The 26,522-nt window shown below is 37.5% G+C and overlaps 3 protein-coding genes across 4 annotated transcripts; 2 read left to right on the plus strand and 1 right to left on the minus strand.

The window, feature by feature from the left end:
* Nucleotides 4,735-7,120, plus strand: LOC109711906 (transmembrane protein 245; the record flags this gene model as incomplete). The annotated part of the gene is given in 2 exon segments (XM_020235268.1): nucleotides 4,735-5,860; nucleotides 6,458-7,120. Coding segments are annotated over 2 exon segments (1,246 nt in total), but the record flags the coding sequence as incomplete, so codon positions are not given.
* Nucleotides 13,155-20,513, plus strand: LOC109711701 (C2 and GRAM domain-containing protein At1g03370). Of its 2 annotated transcripts, none has more exons than XM_020234870.1 (9): nucleotides 13,155-14,110; nucleotides 14,576-15,841; nucleotides 15,964-16,146; nucleotides 16,691-16,977; nucleotides 17,070-17,186; nucleotides 17,571-17,833; nucleotides 18,737-18,905; nucleotides 19,033-19,308; nucleotides 19,749-20,513. In XM_020234870.1, the coding sequence occupies exons 1-9, from the start codon at nucleotides 13,762-13,764 to the stop codon at nucleotides 19,788-19,790; spliced, it is 2,952 nt and encodes a 983-aa protein (XP_020090459.1). In that variant the 5' UTR covers nucleotides 13,155-13,761; the 3' UTR covers nucleotides 19,791-20,513. The 2 variants fall into 2 exon arrangements, with proteins under 2 accessions (XP_020090459.1, XP_020090457.1); XM_020234868.1 differs by having other exon boundaries at nucleotides 13,158-14,110; nucleotides 19,596-20,513.
* Nucleotides 21,044-23,844, minus strand: LOC109712157 (probable E3 ubiquitin-protein ligase XERICO). Its single transcript, XM_020235581.1, is given in 7 exon segments — nucleotides 21,044-21,141; nucleotides 22,969-22,996; nucleotides 22,999-23,030; nucleotides 23,033-23,059; nucleotides 23,062-23,094; nucleotides 23,097-23,470; nucleotides 23,695-23,844. Coding segments are annotated over 6 exon segments (504 nt in total). The 5' UTR covers nucleotides 23,383-23,470; nucleotides 23,695-23,844.

Genomic DNA, 26,522 nt, shown 5'->3' on the forward strand with positions numbered 1-26,522 from the left:
ATATATATGAGTCGGCTGCTTATACTATCGATAAGTACAGTCTTTTGTAACTATTGCGTTTTCTCCCCGTTAGATCTACTCTTTGATCATTTTCACCCGTTTAGATTATACTAATTAACCTAAGACACCACTAACCTTAGGGAGCACTATCAATTTAATAATGGGGGACCACTATATTCCTAAGCCAAACATATTTTATCCAACAGTTCGAACTCCATAGTATAAGGTCGCGTACTATTGGAAGTATAGTGAATAGTTTAATTATTAAATATATATATATATATATATATATGGGTTATTTGCATACACGTTCCTGTAGACATAGTGAATTGCGGAAATATCCCTGCAAAACGGAAACTCCATAAGTTGTCCCTGCAAAAGTCCTAAGTTATACAGATATATCCCTCTAGTTAAAATCCGTTAGTGAACTGTTTATTTTTTAACAGTTTTATTGTGAAATGACTTTTTTGCCCTCACAAATATATCCCTCCAAAAATATTCCTTTTTCCCTTCTCTTTCCCTTCCTCTTTGGGCTGCCGGAGCGGACGACGGTGGCGGCGCGAGGTCGGGTTCGCCGACGACGAAGAAGAGGGAAGAGAAAGAAGGAGAGGAAGAAGAAGAGGGAAGGGGAAGAGGGAGAGGAAAAGGGAAGAGAAAGATGAAGAGTGGGAGGGTTCACCGGCGCGCCCGCCGCTGCACCTCCTCCCTTGCCGGCGACGAAGAAGAGGGAAGAGATAGAGGAAGAGGAAGAAGAAGTGCGAAGAGGAAAAGAGAGAGGTAGAGGAAGAGGGAAATGGCGGCGGCCTGCTCGCGGCCGCCGCTGCATCTTCTCCCTCGCCAGCGACGAAGAAGAGGGAAAAGGAAGAGGGAGAGAAAGAAAAAGGGGGAAGAGGAAGAGAGAGAGAAAAAGAGAAGAGGGAGAGGAAGAGGGAGAGGGTTCGCCGCCGTCGCCGTCGCCGCCGCCGCCGCCGCCGCCGCTGCTGTATCTCCTCCCTCGCTGGTGACGAAAAAGATGGAAGAGAAAGAGGATGAAGAAGAAGAAAAGTAAAACTGTCAATTCATAATTTAATTAATCATGGTTAAGTATTTTAACCGTGGTTAATACAATTTTTCTAACAGACCTTAACGGTAGGGACATATCTGCATAACTTAGGTCTTTTGCAGGGACAACTTATAGAATTTCTGTTTTGCAGGAATATTTTCGCAATTTACTATGTTTGAAGGGACGTGTATGCAAATAACCCTATATATAAAGAGAGAGAGAGAGAGAGAGAGAGAGTCCGGCTACTATGCTATTAATAGCACGAAACATTTGGTGCTACTAAGTTTTCTGCCTTTAGATTTATCCTTTTGATCATTTTTACCCGTTAGATCATACTATTCAACCAAGCACATACTCAACCCTAGAGAGTCCACATCATCCTAACTGCACATCTCTTAATCCAATGGCCAAAAACTTGATAGCACCAATGACTTGGAGCTTTTAATAGTATATTAGCCTAGTTTCTAGTTCTATATATATATATATATATATATATATATATATATAAAGTTAGACTGGGCTACTATTAGTAGCAAAATTTCATTGTTGCTACCAGTTTTTTATCCTTTGGATCAACTCTTTTTATTATTTCTAACCATTGGATTAAATACTATAACCCAGTGGGGACCACTCAACCTTAGGGGGACCACTCAACTCTAACCGACTAATATCATCCTGACCCTACAATTTTTCATTCAAGGGTAAAAAACTTGATAGCAAAAAGAGCACTTTACTATTAATAGTATTCCAGCCTAATTCTCTATCTCTCTCTATATATATAGTGTGAGGTTACTATGCTTTTGGAAGCACGAAACTTTCCGTGCTTCCAGGTCGTTTTCGATATTACGACTTTCGAATTATCGATCGGCTCCGTTAAAGTTGATCTAGAGTATTTGAAGTACCTAGAAAATAAATTTTATAATTTTTCGATATCATTTGCTTAGTGATCGAAGGGGCTCAAAATCAATAATTATAATGGCCGTAGTGAGCCGTTTGCAAGTTTAACGGTATAGAAATATCCAAATCACGTAAAATTTTGATAGAAAATTTTTTATACTATATAAAACAAGATCAATATTTTTGATCTAAAATTTTAATGTCATATTATCACGTTTTGTAAGATTTTTATTTTCAGCTGTTGATTTTGAGCCCCTTCGTTGACTAGGCAAATAATATCAAAAAATCGCATAATTTATTTTCTAGATACCTCAAATATTCTAGATCAAGTTTAACGAAGCCGATCGACGATTCGAAAGTCCCAACATGAAAAACGATATGAAAGCACGGAAAGCTCCGTACTTCCGGAAGCATAGTAGCCTTACTATATATATATATACATGTATATATATATATACATGTATATATATATATACATATATATATATTATAAATATATATCATATATTATAGAACTAGGCTACTATACTATCGGTAGCACGTAGCGTCTGTTGCTAACAGGTTGTTTCGAATGATGGGCTTCCCAAATCGACGATCGGCTCGCAGTCTAACTTGATCTATCACTATTGAATGTATTTAGAAACTAAATTTTATTAATTTTTCGATAATGATTTTACTATCAAAAACTAGTCTTAAAATTGAACGGTGAAATAAATAATCTCATAAAAAATGATGATAAAAGATTTAAATTCATAAGATCAGGTATAACTGATCTTAGCTCTAAATAGTTGAGAAATATTTCTATAAAATTTTTCATCGCAGTTGGGATTGTTTTAGCAACGTTAAACTCACAAACAGCACCATTCGATGTGATTAAAATTGTCAATTTTTTGAGATCTTTTGATCATAGTCATATTTATGATATCGAAAAATCTGAATTTAGTTTCCAATACTTTCATAGTGTTAGATCAGTTTAACGGGCCGCGATCGCTCGATTTGGAAGCACTATCATCAAAAAAAATTCGTTAGCACGGAGCGTCTCCGTTGTACGAATAGCTAGTAGCCGGACTTTTATATTATATATAATGCTATATATATATATATATACAGGACATAGTATATTTATATATATATATATATATATATATATATATATATAGTGTAGGTTATTTTATACCAAACCATCTTAAAATTGTATACATTCTTTTAAATTTTTATACTAAAAAAAATTAAATATATGTTTATGCCACTTTTATGGCATATGATATGTAAAATTTCTTAACTGAGAATTTGAATATGGAGTGCACTGCACACTAAATCTATGTACTAGCATGGCAACTGTTGGTCTAGAATAATGTTATTTATTATTCATTCATTGATCAATATACTTAATTATAATTTATTCATTGTTGATTTATTTGAGAATTATTATTGTTTGCAGAAATTTGTAAAATGAGAAATTTAATATTCTATGATAATAAAAAGTAAACACAAAAGAGTATGTTGTCTAAAAATAGTACTTTTAAATTAAGCCAAATGTAAATTTATAATTGATAAGAAATATTATTTTGTTATCATTAAAAGTAGAGTTGTAAATTTTATTTTTTTAAAATATATAGTATTATATATTATATAGATATATATATATAGAATGTATAATAGCATAATTTCAATCCAATAATTTTGGTGTTCGAATAATTATATCACACGTCGCACCTCAAGCAGATAGAGTATGTAAGTAGTATAATGATTGGACGATAGACGGATGACAATGGCAACATATGGTCTACCAGAAGTTATCGTTCTTTCCACTTAATGCATCAATTCAAATCTTCTGATTCTTCTGCACAAAAAGATCGTCCGATTCCCTTGAAATCCGAACCACGTCCCTCCTCTCGGTCCCTTCTCATGTCTCTCATCTCTCATCATCATCTCTCTTCCAACTTCCCCACCTTCTTCTTTTCTTCTTCTTCTTCTTTACTCCTCTTCCTCCTGCCTCTCCCCATTAGGAGATGAGCGAGGAAGAGAGAGGAGAGGGGGAGAGAGAGAAACCCTAACACCGCTCGCCCCATGGAGCTCGTCCCTCTACGCAACAACAGAAACACCGTTCCCCTCCTCTCTCGACACCGAACCCTAACTCCTCCCCCCCTGGTCCGAGATGTCGTCCGCCTCCCTCCGCCCCCCGCGACGACGCCCGTCCAAAGCCGAAGGCAAGTCAAAGGCGAGGACGCGGGCCGGGGGGGCTGTCGCTGGAGCCGCAGGCGCGCTGCGCTGTACATCGCGATGGGCACGCGGGGCTGGCGCTGTCGCTGCTGGTGCTCTACGGCTGGGGCGTCCTGTCGGACTTCCTGCGGCCGCTGCAGTGGCGCTGCTTGCTCCATCCGCTCCGCGAGATACCAGAGCGCCGCTCGTGGCCTTCTGGGACCCTCGCCGCGCCTCGCCGACAGGCTTCCACTCCCGACCGTCCTCGCGCCTCCCCTTCCGGCCGCCCTCGCTTACTCCGCATCCCACCCTCCGACGCCGCTCGCCGCCCTCCTCGCCGCCCTCCCGCTCCCCATCCTTCCCGCTCCTCGTGGCTCGCTCCTCTTCTCTTAGTCCTCGCCTTCGAGCGCCTTCGCCTCTCTTCCTACGACCCTCTCGGCCCTCCTATCTACTACGCCTTCCCCTGCTCCGCAAAAGCTCATCTCGTCGCCCTCTTCGTCTCCCCCTGCGACCTTCTCCTTCCTTCCAAGCCCTTCCTCTTCCTTCCCCGGGGCGGTTCCTCACTGCCGGCTCTCAGCAGCCCTCACAGGACACATCGTCGCCCTCGGCCTCATGCTCGGCATGATCTTCGGATTCCTCGCCGGCGGCGTCTTCTTCTCCTACAAGATCGGCGTCGAGGGCAAGGACGCCGTCGTCTCCCTCAAGGACCACGTGCAGAAGAGCAACTACGCCGAGCGCATCGGCATCAAGAAGTGGATCGACGACAACGACATCCCGGGCCTCGTCGACCAGTACTCCGCCAAGGTCTACGACACCGTCTGGGACCAGCTCGACCAGCTCGCCCTCCAGTACAACCTCACCGACTTCACCGACGAATTCCGCCACTTCCTCATCGCCCGCTCCGTCGGCCCCTCCGGATCGTCGTCAGCGGCGGCGTCGACGGCGCTGATCAGCTCGGCGCCCCATCCCTACTCCAAAAAGCTCCAATCTTTAAGCGTCCGCATGAAGAATCGCGAGTGGGCCGAGATTTACAAGGAGTTAGATTCTTTCTTCAGGGAATTGCCCATCACAAGAGAGGACCTGGTGGTAAAGGCGAAAGTGCTCGCCTCCGAATGGACGGAGATTGCGAAGAGGATACTTTCCAGCGGTACCTCGGTTCTCGGCGGGAGCGCCAATTTGGTGTTCTCGATTTTCTTAAGGATTCTCTCCGGCGCCGTCGAAGTCCTCAACTTCGTCTCCCAATTGACCGTTTTCCTCTGGGTTTTGTACTACTTAATCACGGCCGAATCGGGTGGCGCGACCGAGCAGGTGGTGGGCTTGCTACCGATATCGAAGCCGGTCAAAGATCGGTGTGTTGAGGTTATTGATCACGCCATTAGCAGTGTCCTGTTAGCTACCGCAAAGATTGCAATCTTCCAGGGGTGCCTTACATGGCTCTTGTTCAGATTTTTCTCGGTGCATTTCGTGTACACCTCGACGCTTCTTGCGTTCGTTAGCCCTTTAGTGCCAATACTCCCGCAGTGGCTCTCATCGCTCTTTGCGGCGGGGCAGTTGTTAATGGAAGGGAGGTATGTATTGGCCGTGGTCGTGACTGTGATTCACCTTTGGCTGATGGATTACGGGACGACGGTGATTCAGGAGGATATACCGGGGTATAATGCATATCTTACTGGACTCAGCATTCTAGGCGGCATGACGTTGTTCCCTAATGCTTTAGAGGTAACTCTCCCATTCTTGGTTATCGATGTCATTGCATTACGTTCAGTTATACATGATGTGTGCAAAAGGAAATTAGAATTTTCAATAAAATTTTCATTACCGCATTATGGTAATCCATAACTTGAATAGTGTAAACAAACATGGTGGTTATTGAATTGCATTATTGTTATAACCTGCTGGTTATTGGATGTCTACTGAAGAATATGTCGAGAGTGCCGTTTTATGAACAAATTTGCACATTGATGCATGAAAATATCTCTATTCGGAACACAAAATTGCTATCTTGAATGCATAGTTAAACCTTGAAGATAACTAGATGACGTTATAGTTATATTGGCTCTTTGCTATATGGCAGATTTCATGTATGACCAATTAGAAAAGGTAATAGAATAATATTCCCGAACCATGGTAATATTGGTTTCTCCTTCTTATGGTAGAATTGCAATTTAGCTAAATAATAATTGCATTTATATGTATCCCCTTGCATCATTCTCCTTTCTTATGGTTGAATGGAAAACTTAGCTAATTAATAATTTCACAATCAGCTTGTTTTTTCTCTCAAAGCACCTTACAGTCCATGTGGTTTCTAATCCACAGGGAGCAATAATGGGCCCGCTTATAATGACCGTTGTCATCGCCCTGAAGAATCTGTATGCAGAGTTTGTGCTCGCTGATACAGAACAGCCGCACACATCTGAAAAGAACAAACACCTTTAGCTTTTTGTATGGTGCTTTGCTCGTATCCTGTAGCACACTATATTCAACTCAACTACTGTTCAAGTGTTCGGTGCAGCCCTCTAGCGCACCCGATACGGTCCCACGCCGTCGCTGATCGCTTCGACCGAATTGTCAGCGACAACGCGACCGTGGGTGCACTTTGTGGGGATGCAATAGTGCACCCCACATTTCAATGTCAGCTTGAAAAGCAGATGAGCAAACACTAGATACTCTCCTGTAATACCTCAGTTATAGTCATTTGGTTTTCATCGACTTTTCTCCTATTAGGAAGGGCCATTTATTATTCAGGAATGAGTTTTTGTGTAATGAGACTTGGTTTGTCTCTCTTGTTTGATTCAAGAGATAATTTTGTACATTCTTTTGTATTTATCTATATGGGGACTTGTTTAGTCTTCTTATAAATATGGGTCATTATGTTGTAATTTGGGTTTTGTATTCTTGGATACGATATTCCACGTTGTTATCTGTTGGTACTTCATAAAAGATTTTCAATGAAATTAGGCTGTTAACTGTTGCTTTCAAGCAGATATTTATGCGATTTTTCATGTTCATTTAGACAAACCCACATTACGGTCGGTCACAGAGGCACGTTGGATAATGAAGATCTGAGCTAGTCTCTCTTTTAATCCAACTAAATATCGAGAAAATTAATACACGATATACATGCAGTGAGCAAGATTTTACATATCATGTGCCACAACTAGTGATATAAATAGATCATAGATCATGTTCATTCTATTTGACTTTTTATAGAGCCATTTTTACTGATTTTTGCAGAATTTTATTTGCTTTTGTAAGCTTCTGCTTCTTTCACTAGCCATGTTTGTCACAGTTGAAGTGCATATAATGATAGGAGAATCTTGAAGCTACTCAAAATAGAAATTCTCTTAAAAGCACAAAAAAGTATAGACTTTTTAGGTGGATAAAGTATAGGCTACATATTCAGAACACATATTTACATCTTAGCTTGAATTTTAGTCTCACATCCGAGTATCACTTTTCACTGTTGTTTATTATATCTAGTCACAGGAATTTTCCCACTCTGTTTGATTCATTCTCTCACTGGTGGCCTATTGGCTTTCTAAGGACCCAAAAAAAAAAAAAAAAGGTTTATCTAATTATTTCGCAATACAACACTCGTTTTAGCCATTATTCATATACTTATTACTATTGCTTCTTTTTTTTTTTTTCTTAACTCTTTCTTTTATCCAATTCCTATTAAACCAAACAGTATTTCATGATCTTATTATCCCATGGAATAACTTTTATTCTCACGACTTTTGGTTCATTTCTCTTATTTCATAATATTATGTTAGCATGTTATTAATATGCTAACAAATTTATATGATATTTTAAATTGCGCGTATTATTATTATCTAAGCACAATTTTTCACATCATAGATTTCAATAAATCAACAACATATTTTGAGCTACTATAACATATTCCGGCACAATATTTTGCGGAATGAATAATGCAATTCTCAAAAATTAATATGTAATCCTCGTCAAAACTTTTAGTACTTCTCATTTCTAAGCAACATCACAATGGTAAATATCAAACTGCTGTAATTTTCATTTATTCAGGTTTTAATTTGCAAAATAAAACCAAACTGAGTTACCCAAAAAAAAAAAAAAAAGAATGCATCAAAATGGCTTGCTTCGGTTAAAAAAGTTTGTGTTCGAGCCCAATATATATTGTTTCCTGCTTTTGATATGAATTGGTGCAATTACATATCATCAGCTAAGTTTTTTAAAAATTATATTAAAAATATATGGTTCCGAATTCTTTTAATTCTTCGTAAAAATCTTTACTACATAAACACAAAATGACTCTCAAATCATTTGTGAGAAGAGAAACATTTCGAGTTATTTGGCTTTTATTAAATAAAATTTTCTAATAAATATCCGTTTCTCATGATCATATGTAAAATGAAACATGCTCAGATTTTTCAGAAAAAAATATATAGGAGAATATCAAAGAATAGGTAGAGAAACAAACAAGCAAATGTGTATTTGTTGCGTATTTTTTTATGTTGTCCAACAACAAATGTCATCTTCATATTTGATTTCACTAAATAAAATATTTAGTGTCAACTAATGCATATCCTTTACCCATCATTTGTAAAATTCAAAGCCAAGTTTGATTATCTAACTAAAAATATTATAACACAGAAATTTCAACAAGCATGTGCCTTTTTTTTTTTTATTTTTTTTCTTTTTTTTCTTTCGAACTTGTTTTATCCTCTCTTGAATTTCTGAAGAATTTAATGTCGTTTGAAAAAGTATCAGCAACTTTTTGTTGCAAAATTTTAGCTTTTTTTTTTCATGGCGATAAAAAAAAAGGCTATTAAAGTTGTTTCTCATACAAAATTTTTAGTCCACTAGGTTTATTTTCTTTTTTATTTCTATTTTGAGATTGCTCGTTTGCTTCTTCTATAGTATTTTCAAAAGCCAAAGCACCACAAATATTTTGTAAATTAAAGAAGAGTTATATGATATAACCAAAAAAGGGAAAATTTAATATGGCATCGCGGGTACATATTTAGTGTTTTTTTTGGGGATGAAAACACAGATTTAATTATCATAAATTAGAAAACATACCAAAAGGAATAGCTGAATAGTCACATTGATGGTGACCATAATAAAAGTTCTAGATTTCAATTTCATATAAAGTTCTCATAATATTTTAGCTTATATTAGCCTTAAACATTGTGGGTCAATTACGCTACAAAAAGATCCTTTGATTCGGCCAAGAATCATGTGATGTGAGTCATGTGACCTAGTCTTATCTCTTTAGATTTTTATTAAAGATTAAATTACAGAAAATCTTATATCAATACCTTTTTCTCTTTTTTTTTTTTTTCTGTCATTCAAAAATCTATACTTTATTTATTTAAAAAATAAAAAATATTCATTCGGTTCTCGCCGTCAGTATTCCCTTTATATCTTATTTTTTATACCCAAAATATCCTTGAAACTCACATCTTTCTCATTCTTCCTCACCGACATCCTCGCCCTACTCCGCCGCCTCGCGCTCACCCATGCCTCGTCCTCGCGCACTCCTCTTTCCGTGCCTAGACACACGCCCTCGCCCCTCCTCCGCTGCCTCACCCTCGCCCATCTCTCCGCCCATACCCACCACGATCTTCTCTTTACAATCGTCGAAATAGAGGGACGGCGAGGGTGCTGGAGGGGCAGGGAAGCAAGTGAAGAAAACGAAGTTGGAGCTAGGGTCGAGAGAGGCGGGGGTAAGGGTGCAAGATGAGCAGGATTACAAAAGAGACGAAAAAGATTACGATAATTTGATCATTTTGTTGTACCATACCCCATTGTGAATATTTTTTATTTTTTAAAAGGCAAAGTATACGTTTTAAATAATATGAGAGGAAAGTGAAAGAACGAATATCGACAGAAAAATTTTCTATAATTAGCCTTTATTAAATCCATGCTAGATCTAGAGAGAGTTGAGCCTCGGCACAAATATCTGTACTTATGATTTTTAGTCATCGAATTGTCTCGATATTCGTATAGTGCTAGTAAAAAAAAAATTAATAAAACATGTTGTTATTTTATCGTACAAAAACTAAACTTTCTAGTTATTAATAAACTTAAAAATAATTAGTCTTAATAATTCCCTGAAACCGGATTTGGTGGTTCCCTCCGAAAAACCGGAAAGCGCGTGAGCTTTTGTTGGCCGCAACCAGCTTTTTTTTTTAAAAAAAAAATGAATACAATATTAAAAAAAGAAAAAAAAAACTTCTTATTAAAAAAATAAACTGTTGTGAGTAGTTGGGTTACATACTTAAACGTTAGGGAAAGTTCGTGCCCTTTTACTCCCTATCAATAAATTTTGTCACGTTGCAGTCACGACTACTACTATTATTATTATTTTATTATTAACATTAAAATAAAAAAAAAGCAAAGGAAAAGAAATTATTACATTACACTTTTAATTTTTAAAATCTTAATTTACCAAAACTTTTGAATTATTACAATCAGGACTCACAATCTAATTTAGTTAAGTAAAAATTAATATATTATTAATGTGAAAGTAATATTACAGTGTTACGATTGATGATGTGATAGTAATTGCAATGTTATGTCATTTTACATCAACGATATGTTTATATTTATTCAACAAAATTGAATTATGAGATTTGATTGTAATAGTTTATAATGTTTGAATTAGAAGTTACAATAAATTAAAGGTTTGTAAATTAAAATATTAATATATTATTGATGTGAAAGTAATGTTGTAATACTATGATTAATAATATGGTGATAATTAAAATGTCATATCACTTTACATCGGCAGTACATTCATAGTTATCAATTAAATTGAATTGTGAGTTTTAACGACAATAATTTATAAACTTTGAACCAAAAGTTACAGTAAGCTAAAAATTTATGGACTAAAAAAATAGTATATCGTTAATATTAAAATAATATTATAATATTGCGATTACTTATACGACGATAAGTAGAATACCGCATCATTATATATCAGCGATACACCCATAATTATTCAAATAAATTAGATTGTAAAATTTAATTGCAATTGTTTTAAAATTAAAAGTTTGCATACTAAAATATCATGCGCCTAATAGTAATTTAACAAAATAAAGAAAAAATAAAAAGAGACTTAAGCTACAAACTAATTTATTTGTCTTTAAAGATATAAGCTTGTGCAGCAACATCTCCAAAATAGAATTTGTGATGGATTTTTACCAAGTTCCAATTTTAAATTTGGGACAATTATTAATTTACTGAATCGATTTATACAGTCTTAAACTTTAATTAGTACTTCTCTCTGTAATTTAGCATATTTATATTTTTATCATCTTATAATTTAGAAAATTTATGTTTTATTATTTCAAATTTTAACCTTTTTTTAATCATAAAAATACATAGTAAAATTGTCTCATATTTTAAATGTCCTTCTTACTTTGTCTCTCTGCTTCATCACCGATTCTAGTTACACATCGAATAATACCATATTAATTAATATATTAATATAAATAAGTTAAATTAAGATAATTTCTATGCAGGGCTTTGTAAATTCATAGAATGTTTTATACGCATATTATCGGGTCACAATCAGTTCGGTTGCTTCAATATCCGATATGCACATAGGATTAGCGGGTCGTAATCGGATTGAAACTAACAAATATTTTTAAAGCCTAATTTTAAAATTATTAACTTAGGATCCTAATATTTAGTAATGTGTCTTTTCATAATATTGTAGTTACGTACTCTTCAAAAAGTTTGGTCATCATTGGTTAAATTGAAGGAACTAATTTAGTTAAAGAATTTGCAAATTATTGTCTAAAGAACATAATAATATTATTCTCTCAAACAAGTCTAAGTTAACAATGAATTAATTGTATATTTTTTCTGTATTCTTATTTAAAATCTATTATTAGATCCCATATATCAACACTTTGTAAAGAAGAATAAAAATATTTCTTCTTTTTTAAGACTGTTTCTTGCCTAAAAGTCAAAGTCAAATAGTTGGTAAATTAAGAATTTACAAAACTAGAAAGGATAATATAGTCAAATAATTGGTAAATTAAATATTAACAAAATTAGAAAGGATAAGATTAAGCTTTTGGTACAAAAGCAATAGTTTAGTTCTATGCCACAAAGTATTAGAGGAGCATCATTACCCGGTCCAAAGAGGCCTCAGGCTAATCCATGGACCCGTGCCACAGCCTACATCTTTGGAAAAAGCTATGAACTCGCAAATTCACGGGGAAAAAATTTAAAGCGACTGACCGTCCCCAGTGCAAGTGGCAGAGGGTTTGGTAGTTGATATCCGAGACCCAATTTCGAATTCTAATTGATTCATATTTCCAGCTAAGTTTATTTCTAAATGAAATAAACGAAACAGATAGCATGTTAGCTATCTCTCAAATAAAAAAAAAAAAGTTTAAAGAGAATAGTTTCCCCCCAAATAAAAAGTTTTTACAAAATTTTAGAAAACTCAAAACCGAAAAGAGATACCGTTCTTCGTCTTTTTCAATCTGATAAGTTTTATGCGCTAAGATACAGATATTCTAACACTTTTTAATATTATAATTTACATGCTAAATCGCTTAGTGTTGAGGTGTAGCTTATGTGCTCGTGAAAATTTGGACCTCAAGTTTGAAGCTCCAATAATAAATATAGAATTTTTTTAATTGTTTTTTTACAATTATTGATACCAATAAATATTTTGAAAGAAAAGAAAATTAAAATTTAGAATTTATTTTTCTTAATTAATTATTAATTAATACATGAAATTTGAGCTCATCAGTTAAAATTGCAAGTACTTGCAAATTGCACCCCAAATTAAAAGCCCAATACTAACCACCATCTTTATTCTTTGGAGTGAAAATTGGAAAAATTATCCACAATTAATAAAAAATTAAATATTTAGTAATTCGGTTTAGAGCTTTTTAATTTCTTAATTAGATTCCAAAGTCAACATGGACTACGCGGGAGACGAAGAGAGAGAGAGAGAGAGAGAGAGAGAGAAATAGAGAGAGAAAGAAGAGAGAGAGAGAGGAGATGGGAAGAAGACTCTTTCTCTCTCCTCCCTCTCTCTCTCTCTCTTGTGTCTCTCTCTACGCTTCTTCTTCTTCTTCTTCTTCTTCATCTCCTCTCAAGCAACAAAGTCATAAATGCCAACGAAGTTAGGGTTTTCCTGTATCCTGAGAAAAGTAAAAAACATCCCGACTTTTCTCCTCCCCGCGATCGATTTTCCGTGCACTCCTACGAAAGCCACCGATTAAACCTCCATTTCGATCGATTTCTCAGCTAGTTACTCCGTTTCCACGATCAAATTTGAGCTGAAGTTAGGAAATTTTGAAGCTTTTGACCATTGATTCTTTCCCCTTTTTTTTTTTGTTTTTGTTTTTGTTTTTGGTTTCACTCTCTCTATTCCTAAATCTAAAACATGGATTAGGGGTTTTGATGAAGTGGTTATAGAGCAATTTGTTTCTTTTAGCTCATTTCTTTTTGGAGAATTTACTGGATTAAGTTCGATTTCTAAGTTTCAATTTTGGTATCGGCACACAAAATCATATTTTGAAGTGAAATAAGCATTTTCACGAGCTAAATCCCTAATTTTCCCTTCCAGTTTCCTTTTTTTTTTTTTTTTTTGATCGATTCATTGTCCCGAAATGAGGCTAATCGTACAAGTAATCGAAGCTCGTAATCTCCTAGCGATGGATTCGAACGGATTGAGCGATCCGTACGCGAAGCTACAGCTGGGGAAGCAGCGGTCGAAGACGAAGGTGATCAAGGAGAACCTAAACCCTACGTGGAACGAGGAGTTTAGCTTCCGCGTTGGGGATCTCAACGACGAGCTCACCATTTATGTGCTCGATGAGGACAAGTACTTCGCCGACGATTTCTTAGGGCAGGTCAAAGTGTCCTTGACCAAAGTGTTGGATGCGGATAACTTTTCTCTCGGCACGCAGTGGTATCAGCTCCATCCTAAGGGGAAAAAGTTAAAGAACAAAGATTGTGGTAAGAAATATTTTTTTTTTTTTTTATATAAGAAAAAAAGATTTTTTTTTTTTTGGTTCTTTTGATGATTGGTATTTTGTTTTAGAGTTTAATTCAAGTTGTTCAATGCCACTGATGGTTAATAATAACGCCGACGTAGTTATGTTTTGTATGCATGAAATTAGTTGTAATGTTCGATTAGTTATACAGTTGTTGATCCATGTTTCTATTACTATTTAGGTATGATTTCTATATTGGTTCATTTTGCTCCATTGTGGGAGAATATGGAATCCATTTTCCTCAGTAATAGATGAAAACCAACACTGATTTTTTTACCTTTGTCCCATTTTGCTCTGTAATAAAAATAAAAAGAACAAACTTGTTCGTCCTGTCGCATATGATAGACAGAGTACTTCTCTCATTACGTAAACTCATGTCATAGCTAATCGGATAGATAATCTTGATATAATTGGCTTTTCTTTACAGGAGAAATTTGTCTCACGATTTCCTTGTCCCACAAAAGCGCTGAAGAATCACCAAAAGCGGCAAGCGTTATGCAACCTTTATCTGATGATCTTGCATCAAACTCGGACAGATCAGGGGAGTTGAAGACAGGGCTTCCGTTATCCAATGGTAACAAAGAACCATCTCCTTTACCGAGCGCTGATGAAACAGAATCTACCAAAGATGACAGGACAAATGGACCTTCATTGGTCGACCGAATATACCAAATTTTTGCCGGGAAAAATCAAGTAGAAGCTACATCGTCAGAAAAGGATTCTGAGTTATCTGAAGACCTTCGAGAAGCCTCAACAAATTTAGAGGTTTCTGAAATCCAAATTGATGATGCATATTTAAACCTCTCTTTTGAGGATTTACTAAAAACGTTCGAATCCAAACATCAAGAAACGGAAACACCTGAATCCTTACCAGGCGGAGTTGTGCTCGACCAATGTTATGCTGTTTCGCCGTTTGATCTGAATACACTTCTCTTTTCGCCGAGTTCAAACTTTTTACAATCACTTGCAGAGGTTCAAGGGTCTACTGGCCTGCAAATCGAACCTTGGAGACTCGAAAATGACGGTGAGATCCTTAAAAGAGTGATTAGCTACACCAAGGCCGCCACTAAATTAGTTAAGGCTGTTAAAGCTACAGAGGAGCAGACATACTTGAAGGCTGACGGGAAAACATATTGCATCTTGTTAAGTGTTAGTACTCCTGATGTACCTTTCGGTACTTCTTTTAGGACGGAGGTCCTCTTTTGCATAATTCCGGGGCCCGAGCTGCCCTCTGAAGAAAAATCTTCACGCCTTGTAATATCATGGCGCACAAATTTCTTACAAAGTACCATGATGAAGAGTATGATTGAAAATGGGACAAGGCAAGGAATGAAGGAGAACTATGCGCAGTTTGCTGAGTTGCTTTCTCAGAATGCCAAGCCACTTGATTTAAAGGACACTGGATCTAGTAAAGAAGAAATATTGGCTTCTTTGCAAACTGAGGAGGAGTCTGATTGGAAGCTGGCGGTTCGATTCTTTGGGAATTTTACTGTTGTATCCTCGGTATTTGTAGCCATTTATGTTTTTACTCATATCATGCTTGCAAAACCCAGTGTAGTTCAGGGGCTCGAGTTTCCGGGCCTGGACCTGCCGGACTCGATTGGGGAAGTTGTGGTTTGTGGGGTTTTGGTACTTCAAGGACAGCGTGTTTTAAATATGTTAGCACGCTTCATGCAGGCCAGGCAGCAAAGAGGTAGAATTTTGTCCTTTTTTCAATCATAACCTGTGATAGACTTTTGAGTCTTTTCAAACTCTTCATTTGATTATCTGGCGATATTATCGTAATGTTTAGGAAGTAACATGTAATATGTACAGGCAGTGATCATGGGATCAAAGCACAGGGGGATGGATGGTTATTAACTGTTGCCTTGATCGAGGGAGCCAGCCTAGCAGCAGTGGATTCAACCGGTTATTCTGATCCATATGTGGTGTTTACCTGCAATGGAAAAACAAAAACGAGTTCAATCAAGTTTCAAACTTTAGAACCTCAGTGGAATGGTAATGCCCTTTTTTTTTCCCTCCCTCACTTCTTCTGTATCAAGATTACACTAGCTCGAGGACCTCTGCATCTTTTGAATATATTTTTTTTTCCGGCATGCGAGACCTATTGAGTTGATGGCCTTTATAACTAAGAATCCAAGATTATGACATTTTTAGCTTATATGACATATAATTCAAAAAATTACAGTATGAACAGTATATTTTGATTGCCCTGAATTAAACTGACCAGAAAAATTAGCCAAGACATTCTGAAATGATAATTTTGAATTTATGATGTCAGTCTGTTGGTCTAGCACTCTAGCTTGACACATCACTTCACAGTATGCAATAGATTATGATGTTATGCATTAGAAATTTGATGTGTAGGCAAAAGCAATAGTTGTAAAAAATGAATTCATCATATTGCTGTACAGCTGTAGTAACAGAACGAATACTGGTGCCTGATTTTGAGTAAAAATGTGGTGGACGGAGCAGACCCTTTATTATTTGTTGGATTTATGTTGCTTGTACTATCTAACTCATTTCATTTTAATTTTTGCAGAAATTTTTGAATTTGACGCCATGGATGATCCTCCATCAGTTATGGACATAGAGGTTTACGATTTTGATGGACCTTTTGATGATATTACCTCCCTTGGTCGTGCTGAAGTCAACTTCCTGAAGTCTAATTTATCCGAGCTGGCTGACATATGGATTCCCCTTCAAGGAAAGTTAGCTCAAGCTTGTCAATCTAAGTTGCACTTGAGAATCTTTCTAAACAACTCAAGAGGTACTCATGAAGTTGTCAAAGATTACCTTAACAAAATGGAGAAAGAGGTCGGAAAGAAGGTAAGTGCCTTTTCCCTATCATTCCATTGTGATATAATTGGAAGATTTGCTTATTGATTTCTATTTCTATTTTTCGACAATTGAATGTGAAGATAACTGTGAGGTCGCCTCAGACAAATTCAGAATTCCAGAAGATTTTCAGTCTGCCTCCGGAGGAGTTTCTAATCAATGATTTCACTTGTCACTTGAAGCGCAAAATGCTTACACAGGTGCTTGTCCTCTTTCTCAGTGTGCGCTGCTTGTCTGGTCTTCATGCTCTGGTGCATGATAAGAAAGTGTAAATTATACAATTTCTTCATTCATTTTGTTGACATTAACTTTTGGTTCATTTGCTGGTCACTTGCTTGTCTGAGTTTACATCGATAGCAATTTCGAATGTTCTCTTAGTTGCATTTTGTGTATATTCTCTTGATTTGGTTCTTAGTTAAGTAGTGGAACAATGTAAATGAAACAATAAATGCTTACCACTCGTTGCCTCCGTGATTCCTTACTCCAAATTCCTTTTCACCTATCTAGAACCACACAGTTTTCTTTTGTTTATGGATTTTCATCAATTGCAATGCAATAAAGAATTATTATTTTTGAAATTTCAGGGTCGCCTCTTTCTATCTCCTAGAATAGTAGGGTTTTATTCGAACCTGTTTGGGCACAGAACAAAGTTCTTCTTACTCTGGGACGATATTGAAGACATCCAATTGATCGCTCCGACCTTGTCTTCGATGGGCAGCCCATCACTTTTAATTATTCTTCGGAAAGGCAGAGGCATGGATGCGAAGCATGGGGCAAAGGCGATAGACCATGAAGGGAGACTTAGATTCCATTTCCAGTCTTTTGTATCATACACGGTGGCCCACAGGTAAAAACAACTGCTGAGACAATCAAAATGGAAGTTACGCAGTGAATTAAACTCACTTTATCGAAATCTTTGTGCAGCGTGGAAGATCAAATCCCTTAAGCCTGGTGTCATACTTTTTCATTTCGTAATTTATTTCCTGTTCCAAGTGTTAGATGCTCCGTTCAACATGGCTTTTAATTTCTAAAGGGTAGCAGGCATTAAGGCTGTCATAGGATCGGGATTGCTGCCTGAACAATAATTGCATTGCAATTGGCCACACAACCCCTGTTTCCAGCAATATGCTCAAATGCTCATTAGAAAAATTAATTACTCAGTTGAACACACAAAAAAGCAAGTTAGTCATTTCACTTAAAATATTACTCACGTGCGACCATGTGAGTAACTATTATATAGCCAAATTGGCGAAACTGGGTGTTGTGTTTTGGATTGAAATGAAGTCATTGTCAGGTGGTAAATTTTAACATTCTAGGGTTCATATTGTGAATTGCAATTTGGAAAAAAATGTTCTGGTGGTTCTAGCGCTTTGTGCGCTTTGCTAATAGATTAATAGTATGCTATCCTTAAGACTCGATTATATATGCTATCCTTAAGACTCGATTATATATGGATATTAGATAGTGCTATTCACAGTAAAAACTGAAATTTATGCATGTACTCTACACAACCACTTATATTCACCTTTTCTTCTACCTATAAGATCTTTACACACGCACACACTATTTAAAAAAAAAAAATTCAAGTAACTACTATGTTACTCGGTGATTTAGCCTGATCATTCAAGTTTAATATTCAGATGGTTGAATCATGGAATTGTCAAAGATGGATTGCTTAATTAGATATGTTAAATAAAACTGATTTTACAAGGTGCATGGTTACTAAAAATTTTGCAATAATGGTTTGCAGGACAATAATGGCTTTGTGGAAGGCAAGGTCCTTGAGCCCCGAACAGAAAGTACAATTGGTTGAAGAAGAATCCGAAACCAAATCCCTCCATACTGAAGATAATGGATCCTTCTTGGGCATAACAGAGGCCAAAATGTCAGAGGTTTTTTCATCTACCATTCCTCTCAATGTAAGTTACATCTCTCTGTGCACAAACTGCAAATAAAATGCGTACTGGTTCTTTCGAAGCTTTTTTTTGGTGTGAATTGAAGGTTCACTGGGACTGCGTAAGCTGATTTCTTTTGTTTCTTCTTTAGATGAACTCGCTGATGGAAGTGTTTGAGGGAGGTTCTTTGGAGCAAAGAGTAATGGAGAAAGTTGGTTGCATCGACTACTCTGTTACACCGTGGGAATCAGTTAAGTCTGATGTATTCCAGAGGCAAGTTCACTACAAATTTAACAAACATTTGTCTTCTTCTGGAGGGGAAGTGACAACAACCCAGCAAAGGTCGCCGCTACCTGACAATAGAAATGGTTGGGTTATCGAAGAGGTTATGGCACTCCAAGGAGTCCTACTTGGCGACTATTTTAACGTAAGAAAATCTTGTGGCGACCCTTTATTGTGGATTTTTTTGGTTTATCAGTTGAAAGTTTAGAATATACTTGTCTGCCTCTGCGTTCACTAGAATATCCTGCATATTACTAGAACCTTTCAAAACTAAATTTGGGTGATAGTCTCTTTTGATGCTTAAAATCACCCCATATTCAACTTTCCATTCTCCTCTCATCCTTCCTTCCAACACATAATTACAGGCATATATTTGGAAAGTTCTTTGTTCTTGGTTTCTTATCTAATCATGCCTCTCATTATTGTTGGCAGCTTCAGTTGAGGTATCAAATAGACGATCTCTCTCCTAAAACAAAGGCATGCAATGTCCAAGTATGCCTAGGGATTGCGTGGCTAAAGAGCACGAAACATCAAAAGAGGATCACGAAGAATGTGATGTCTAATTGTTCTCTCCGGCTCACGCAGATGTTCAGTCATGCCGAAAGGGAACTCTCGCCAGTTAAGTAGGAGAACTCGTAAGCGGCCTTCTAGTTGATAGCTGTAAATATTCTGCTCACCCAGGAACAACTTCTTTTACCATCAAAATTCAAGACTCACAGAAGCTGATTCCCACTTTCAAATCATTCTTTTCCAGTAAAAAGGAAACAAGTAGGATAAGAAAGGTTACACTCTACGGACTAAGAATGAAGAACAGGTTTATGAATCGATGTCGGCAGAAACATGATCATTATCGATAGTGGTTTCTACTCCAAGTTTGTAAAATGTACATAGAGATCTCTAGCCAATACCGAGCGGGGAAAGCTTGATAGTAAAGGATTAAGCCGTTTTGCTTATGAATGCAGGGGTCGTCCGATTTGTATTTCTGACACTGTTTGTGTTGTCTGCACGAGTTGGGAAGAAAAAGGGGAAAAACTTACCGAAACTTCGGTACACCACAAATGGTGGCTGTGGAATTTTGACTGGTAGGGATTTGTGATGTGGTCCAATCGCCGCAATGCAAAGTTGCGCGCAAACATTGTAATTTGGTGTGTAAGATGGTGAAAATAAATGACGGCGGTTATTCTTCTGTTGTGCAACCGCATAACGGTGGTTATTCTTCTGTTGTACAACTGCATAACGGCGGTTTTCGGTGGTTATTCTTCCGTTATTATTCTTGTTCCTTGCATCGCCTGTACTCTTCTTTGACAATTGAGTGAAATGAAAATGTTGCAAATAAGTATTTCTGGTTCATGTAATGCGTAACCGCATAACGGCTGTCTAATTCACTGTGAATTGTTCTTTTCCGGTAAAGTGTCAGTCGAGTGTGAAATGCTTACATGAAAGTGTGTAACTTTTAGTTGAAAGATCGTAAATGTCATCTTCTTACGATGACGAAGGAAATTGCAGTTATACAGTATACACTTGCATCCTGTAGAACGCTGGCGTACGCCGCGAGCAGAAGCTTAAAGTTTAGGTCTGTATACAAATAGGCCCAGCCCGAAAGCTTTTGTTTAAGCCTATAAAATGAAATGGGCCGAATCTTACATTCAGGCCCATAAAATGCATAGGCCCATGTTGGCCCGAAAGAGGCCCGGCCCGATCCATTACGAGTACTAATCACTGGAGGCATGATCAGTATTTCATTACTTGTTAGTCAACCACTGAATCTGAATCCGAACCAAAATTATCACGCATTGTTCAAAAGGATAGCATACTGTAGCTCCTAGAAACCGACCCAACATCGACGGTGTGGAGCGGATTTTTGTCTGATTACTACTTCCTTATGATTTGGTTTCCATGGGGATCCGACCCGAATCCAACACCCACATTGACAGGGACAAAGCAGTTACGATATCTCCTCCTTTTTCTTTTTTAACCCCTGGAAAATGCTTATACAGGACAAAGTAGTTAGGAAGCAGTTACACTTTTCACGAGCTGAATAACAGAAAAAAGTGAGCTTGTGGCTGTAAGCAGAAAAGAAACAGTAGCCAAGATCAGGTGTTGAACTTTTCCTAGTGCCCTTTTCATGTGTTTCTTGGGGTTTCATTTATTAGGCTTTGGAAAAGTTGTGTTGATGAGAGGTGAGGAGGAGTTACCTCCTACTTGATTTGAGCTGGTTAGGAATACATTTTTAGAGAGAGAGAGAGAGAGAGAGAGAGAGAGAGAGAGAGGAGAGAAAACGAAAAAACAAACAAAACAAACAGCTTTAAGTGGAAGGTAACTTATTTTGGGAGGGACTATATTTAGAGAGTTACAAGGTTCCTATTGATAGGAACTCTTCTTCTAATAGAGAAAGAGGTTGGAGAGAAACTCATGAATATTTCTCTCCTCCTCTTGGGCTTGGTTCAAACTGGGACTTCGAATACTTTTGGAATCCGAGGTAATTCACTCGATTTATAATTGTCTTTTCTCTTCTTTTTTTTCTTTTTTTTTTCCCCCCCGTTTTCTCAATAACTAACTATTCTAATGTTTGTTGAGAATTATTAAGATGGGAATAAATTAAATTAAATTAAATCTTTGCTGCCCTTTTGCTTCAATTGACAACAAATGCAGTGATTGAGCCTTTTCTGTCATGAAATGCTTTCCCCTCTTAAAAACAAGAGGTGGAAGATCAGATCGAATCAAACTATGTACAATTTGCGCAGGATTTTACCAAATTACTTGAACAAGGAGCATGAATCAAACAAAACATATCTTGATCTCTTGTTAGTCTCTTCATCCGTTGCCATACAGAACAACTGCACATTAAATTTGAAGAATGGAGAGCGTAAAGAGACCCTCCCAAATAGAAATTCCGAGGAAGGAAGGAGCGCAGCCACAGCCGATCCTGCAAAAACAGTCGAGTCAAAAGGCCAACTGCTTGTGCTCGCCGACGACGCACTCGGGCTCGTTTCGATGCCGGCACCACCGCAACCCCTTTCGCGGCAGCAGCAACTCGGTCGGCTCGGGCCTCTCCGACCTAGCTGATAAGACCACTTCGCCGGCGAATGATAACCTCAACCTTACTGAGGCGTCGTAATCTCTACTTTCGCCAATACTAATAACACACTTCTTTTTCTTCTTTCTTTTTTTTTTCAATTGCCTCCTCCTTATCTAAGAACAACCCCAATATATTATAAATAATGGCTGTTGATGTATTTTATTGTGGTGATGGTATTTGTAGTCCCCCCCCCATATGCTTCCTCCATCTTTCCTTTTTTGCGTTTTTGTCGTAATTGTGATGTTTCAATAATAATCTTTAGTCGAAATTAGTATTCTCAGATGAATGCGTGCGTGCACGTGGAAAGAGATGCGAGCTTAATAAAAAGATGTCGCCAACCAGTTATGCGAATGAAGAGAATTCTAGAACATCCCAAATTTACAGAACTGAATATAATCTCATCAACAAACAGGTCTCGGACCGAATTTACATTATCGAAAAAAAAGAAGACAAAAAAAAAAAAAAAACTCCGCATAAACGCACATCTTCTAGCTGCACACTAAAGAGGGCATTCTTGCTTGCTGGGCTTGCACATATATCTTACAACACGCGGAAAAAAGGAGAGAGAAAAAAAAGAAAAAAAGGAAAAGATGAGACACAGCCGGAATTAAGGAGAGAGTGGTGGTGAGGGTTTAGAACCAGGGGAAGTAAGGGGGGAGGGGGGAGGCAGGAGGAGGAGAGGAGGAGGAGGGGGAGGAGTCGTCGGGGAGGGGGGGAGGAGAGAGCGGCAGAGGGGACACGTGGCGTGGCGTGTTAGTCGAGCCACGTCTCGAGGCAGGATTTGTGAAGAGGTGGCCGCAGGGGGAGCGGTTCACGCAGAATCCGGTGCGAACCGGGCCAGGCACACGCGGCAGTCCGGTGGCGGCCGGCCGAACGCCGACCCGAACGTCGGAGCGGCTTGAACCGGCTACGGAACAGCTCCGTCAGGCTCGGCTCCGGCGACGACCACCGCGCCCCGGCGCCAAAGGCGGCGGCGGCGAACTCCTCCTCCGGCGGCGGCGGAGCGTCGAAGGGGCGGAGGCGGAGGAAGCGGAGGAGGGATCGGAGGATCTGCTTCAGGATGGACACGGAGAGCGCGGTGTGGACGAGGACGAGGGTGAGCACCCCCTCCGAGGGCGCCGGGAGGCTCGACAGCCCCATCTCAGCCGTCGGATCCCTCCGCCGACGCTCCCGATGCTCCGATCAACCAACCGATCGCTCCAAATCTCCACGATCCGATCGATCTCAGCTGTAACCAAAAAAAAAAAAAAAAAAAAAAAAACGTAAGCAAAACTCAGATCTAATTCTCCGATTTATCCATCAAACAAACGCCAAAAAAGAAAACAAACAGATCAAAACCCTAAAACTACTCGAGAATTAAACTAAAAAACATTGGGCGGCGAAAAATCCAAAAAAATCAGCACAAAACCATCGGATCGAACGAAATTAAACCGAAAATAAAGAGCAAATTACTCGAATTGCGATCGATTTCGCCTCCTCGGGGATTAAATCTTCGGATTCTTTTTAGAGAATATCGAAGTAAATATGATCGAAGAAGAGAGAGAGAGAGAGAGAGAGGAGGGGGAGCAACGATGGGGCGAGATAGGAATTGCGTGAGTGAGGTTACCGCACCAACCTTTATATAGCAGCGCCCCGTGGTCGTGGTGACTGGTGAGGTGAACGAGTGTTTTTACTGCTGTTACTCTCACCGCTCACTTAATAACTAGGTTTAATTACAACTAGAAGATAATTACGTAGATTATTCTCTCATTAGTGCTACTAATTATCTAGCGAGGTAATTAATTACACGTAGTATTAGTGTTGTTATGTGGCATATGAGTGTACTTAATTAAAGTCCACAGTTAATTTTAGTGTTAAAGATGTGCATCGCTGGTGGTAAATATTATGTAAAACGATATCGATCTTACACCCTTGGGCCAAAAATTAATACATTCTTTTTAAAAAAAATGTATAAGATAAATGAATTAATATGAAACAGAAAAAGAGGTCTACAAGTGTAAATTTTATACCTATATAGAATGTGTGGACCGTATTATTTGTATGTAAGTGGATTGCGTTAATAAAGTCAAAATCCGTTTGCCCTGTTTGTTGAGTATGTAATATTCAACATCTTTTCTTGTTAACTTACTATATGACATTGGATGGAGAGATACAAGGTTAGTTAGAATGATAGTGCTAAGTAGTGGATTTGATGGTAAGTGGAATAATATTTGATCTAAGGGCTATGAATAATCAAGGAATATATCCAAGAACTAAAAATTTAGAAGCATTATGGGGTTGGTGCTTCTAAAAATATTCTAGCTCAACTCTCTCTCTCTCTCTCTCTCTCTCTCTATATATATATATATATATATATATATATATAGAGTAGGGCTACTGTGCAATTAGAAGCACAGCAGTTCTTGTGCTCCTAAGTTTTTAACCACTCATCAAATTTGAAGGGTGGTTTGGGTGAATGAGAGAAGAGAAATTGAAGGAAAATTCAAAGAGAAGAGAAATTGAAAAATCCAATTTCTCTCCAATTACTCTTCTTTCCCATCAAATTTGATGGGTAGTTAAGAACTTAGCAGCACAAGCGCTGCTGTGCTCCTAATAGCACAGTAGCCCTACTCTCTCTCTCTCTCTCTCTCTCTCTCTCTCTCTCTCTCTCTCTCTCTATATATATATATATATATATATAATAAGTTGGGCCGAAATACTATTGATAGTATTTGATCCCTTTTGCTATCGTTTTTAACTCTTGGATAAGAAATTATATGGCTAGGATAATATAGTCTCTTAAGACTAAATGGCCCCACTAGGATTAGTGGTACTCACTGGGTTATAATATTTAATCCAATGGTTAGAAATGATCAAAGTAATTGATCCAAAAGATTAAAAACTTAACAACAAAAGGGACAAATACTATTAATAGTATTCTAGTCCAATATGTATATAGAATAGGGCTACTATACTTTATATTGTATATAGCTCTTCGTACATATAAATTGTTTTTTATGATGGAGCTTCTGAATTGACGATATACTCCGTTAAATAAGATCTAGAATATTTAAAATTCTAAAAAAATTTTTTTGTAATTTTTCGAAATCATAATAAAGTCCATCAAGTAGACATAAAATGATGTCAAAATCGAATGACGTCCAAAAAGATGGATGATTGGATCCTTTAATTTAAGATCGGAGTTATTGATGTTTATCTAGGTAGTGAATATATTTTCTATGAAAAATTCAATCTATTTTGTTTTTTTACATTGCTAAACTAGCAAGTATTCTATTCCGGCCGTTAAAAATGTCAATTTTGAACTTTTGATCCTAAGGTAAATGATATCGAAAAATTGTGAAATTTAATTCTAAAAATTTTAAGTGCTCTAGATAACATTTAACGATATGAATCTTCGATTACGAAAGTTCTATCATCGAAAAACGACTTACGAGTACGAAATCAATCGCACTCATAAGATAAAATAGCCAAACTATATATAATAAATATATATATATATATATATATATATATATATGATGAGTGAGGCTACTATGCTATCGAGAAGCACGGAGCCATCCCGTGCTTCCAGCTCGTTTTCGATGTTGCGACTTTCGAATCGTCGATCGCTCCGTTAAAACTTGATCTAGAGTATTTGGAGTACTAGAAATTAAATTTATTATTTTTCGATACCATTTGCCTAGTGATCGAATGGCTACAAATCAACAAATTCAATGGCCGTAGTGAGCCGTTGCAAGTTTAACGTGTGAGAAATATCCAAATCACGTGAAATTTTGATAGAAAATTCTTTATACTATATAAAACAAGATCAATATCTTTGATTTAAAATTTTAATGTCATATTATTACATTTTGTAACATTTTTATTTTCAAGCCGTTGATTTTGATCCCTTCGTTCACTAGGCAAATGATATCGTAAAATCATAAAATTTATTTCTAGTACTTCAAATACTCTAGATCAAGTTTAACGAGCCGATCGAACTATTCGAATGTCGCAACATCGAAAACAACGCTAGAAGCCACGAGAAGGCTCCGTGCTTCGATAAGCATAGTAGCCGCACTCTATATATATATATATATATAAGTATATATATTAGAGTGGGCTTTATGCTTTCACGGGCCTCCGTGCTACACTTTGTTTTCGATGTTCGACTTTCGAGATCGACGATTCGGCTCCGGTTAGAGTTGATATTAGAGTATTAATAGTACCCAAAGAAATTAAATTTTGCGATTTTTCATATCATTTCCTAGTGATGAAGTGGCTCAAAATCAATTCTCTCT

Source organism: Ananas comosus, linkage group 6 (genome assembly GCF_001540865.1).
Source record: "Ananas comosus cultivar F153 linkage group 6, ASM154086v1, whole genome shotgun sequence".
Classification (NCBI taxonomy): domain Eukaryota; kingdom Viridiplantae; phylum Streptophyta; class Magnoliopsida; order Poales; family Bromeliaceae; genus Ananas; species Ananas comosus.

Excerpts from the sequence above, each read along its gene's own strand:
- LOC109711701 (XM_020234868.1), top strand. The coding sequence starts at position 13,762 with ATGAGGCTAATCGTACAAGTAATCGAAGCTCGTAATCTCCTAGCGATG. Across the intron at positions 16,147-16,690 it reads TTTAGAACCTCAGTGGAATG|AAATTTTTGAATTTGACGCC; the intron begins GTAATGCCCTTT and ends TAATTTTTGCAG. Across the intron at positions 18,906-19,032 it reads CATCTACCATTCCTCTCAAT|ATGAACTCGCTGATGGAAGT; the intron begins GTAAGTTACATC and ends TTTCTTCTTTAG.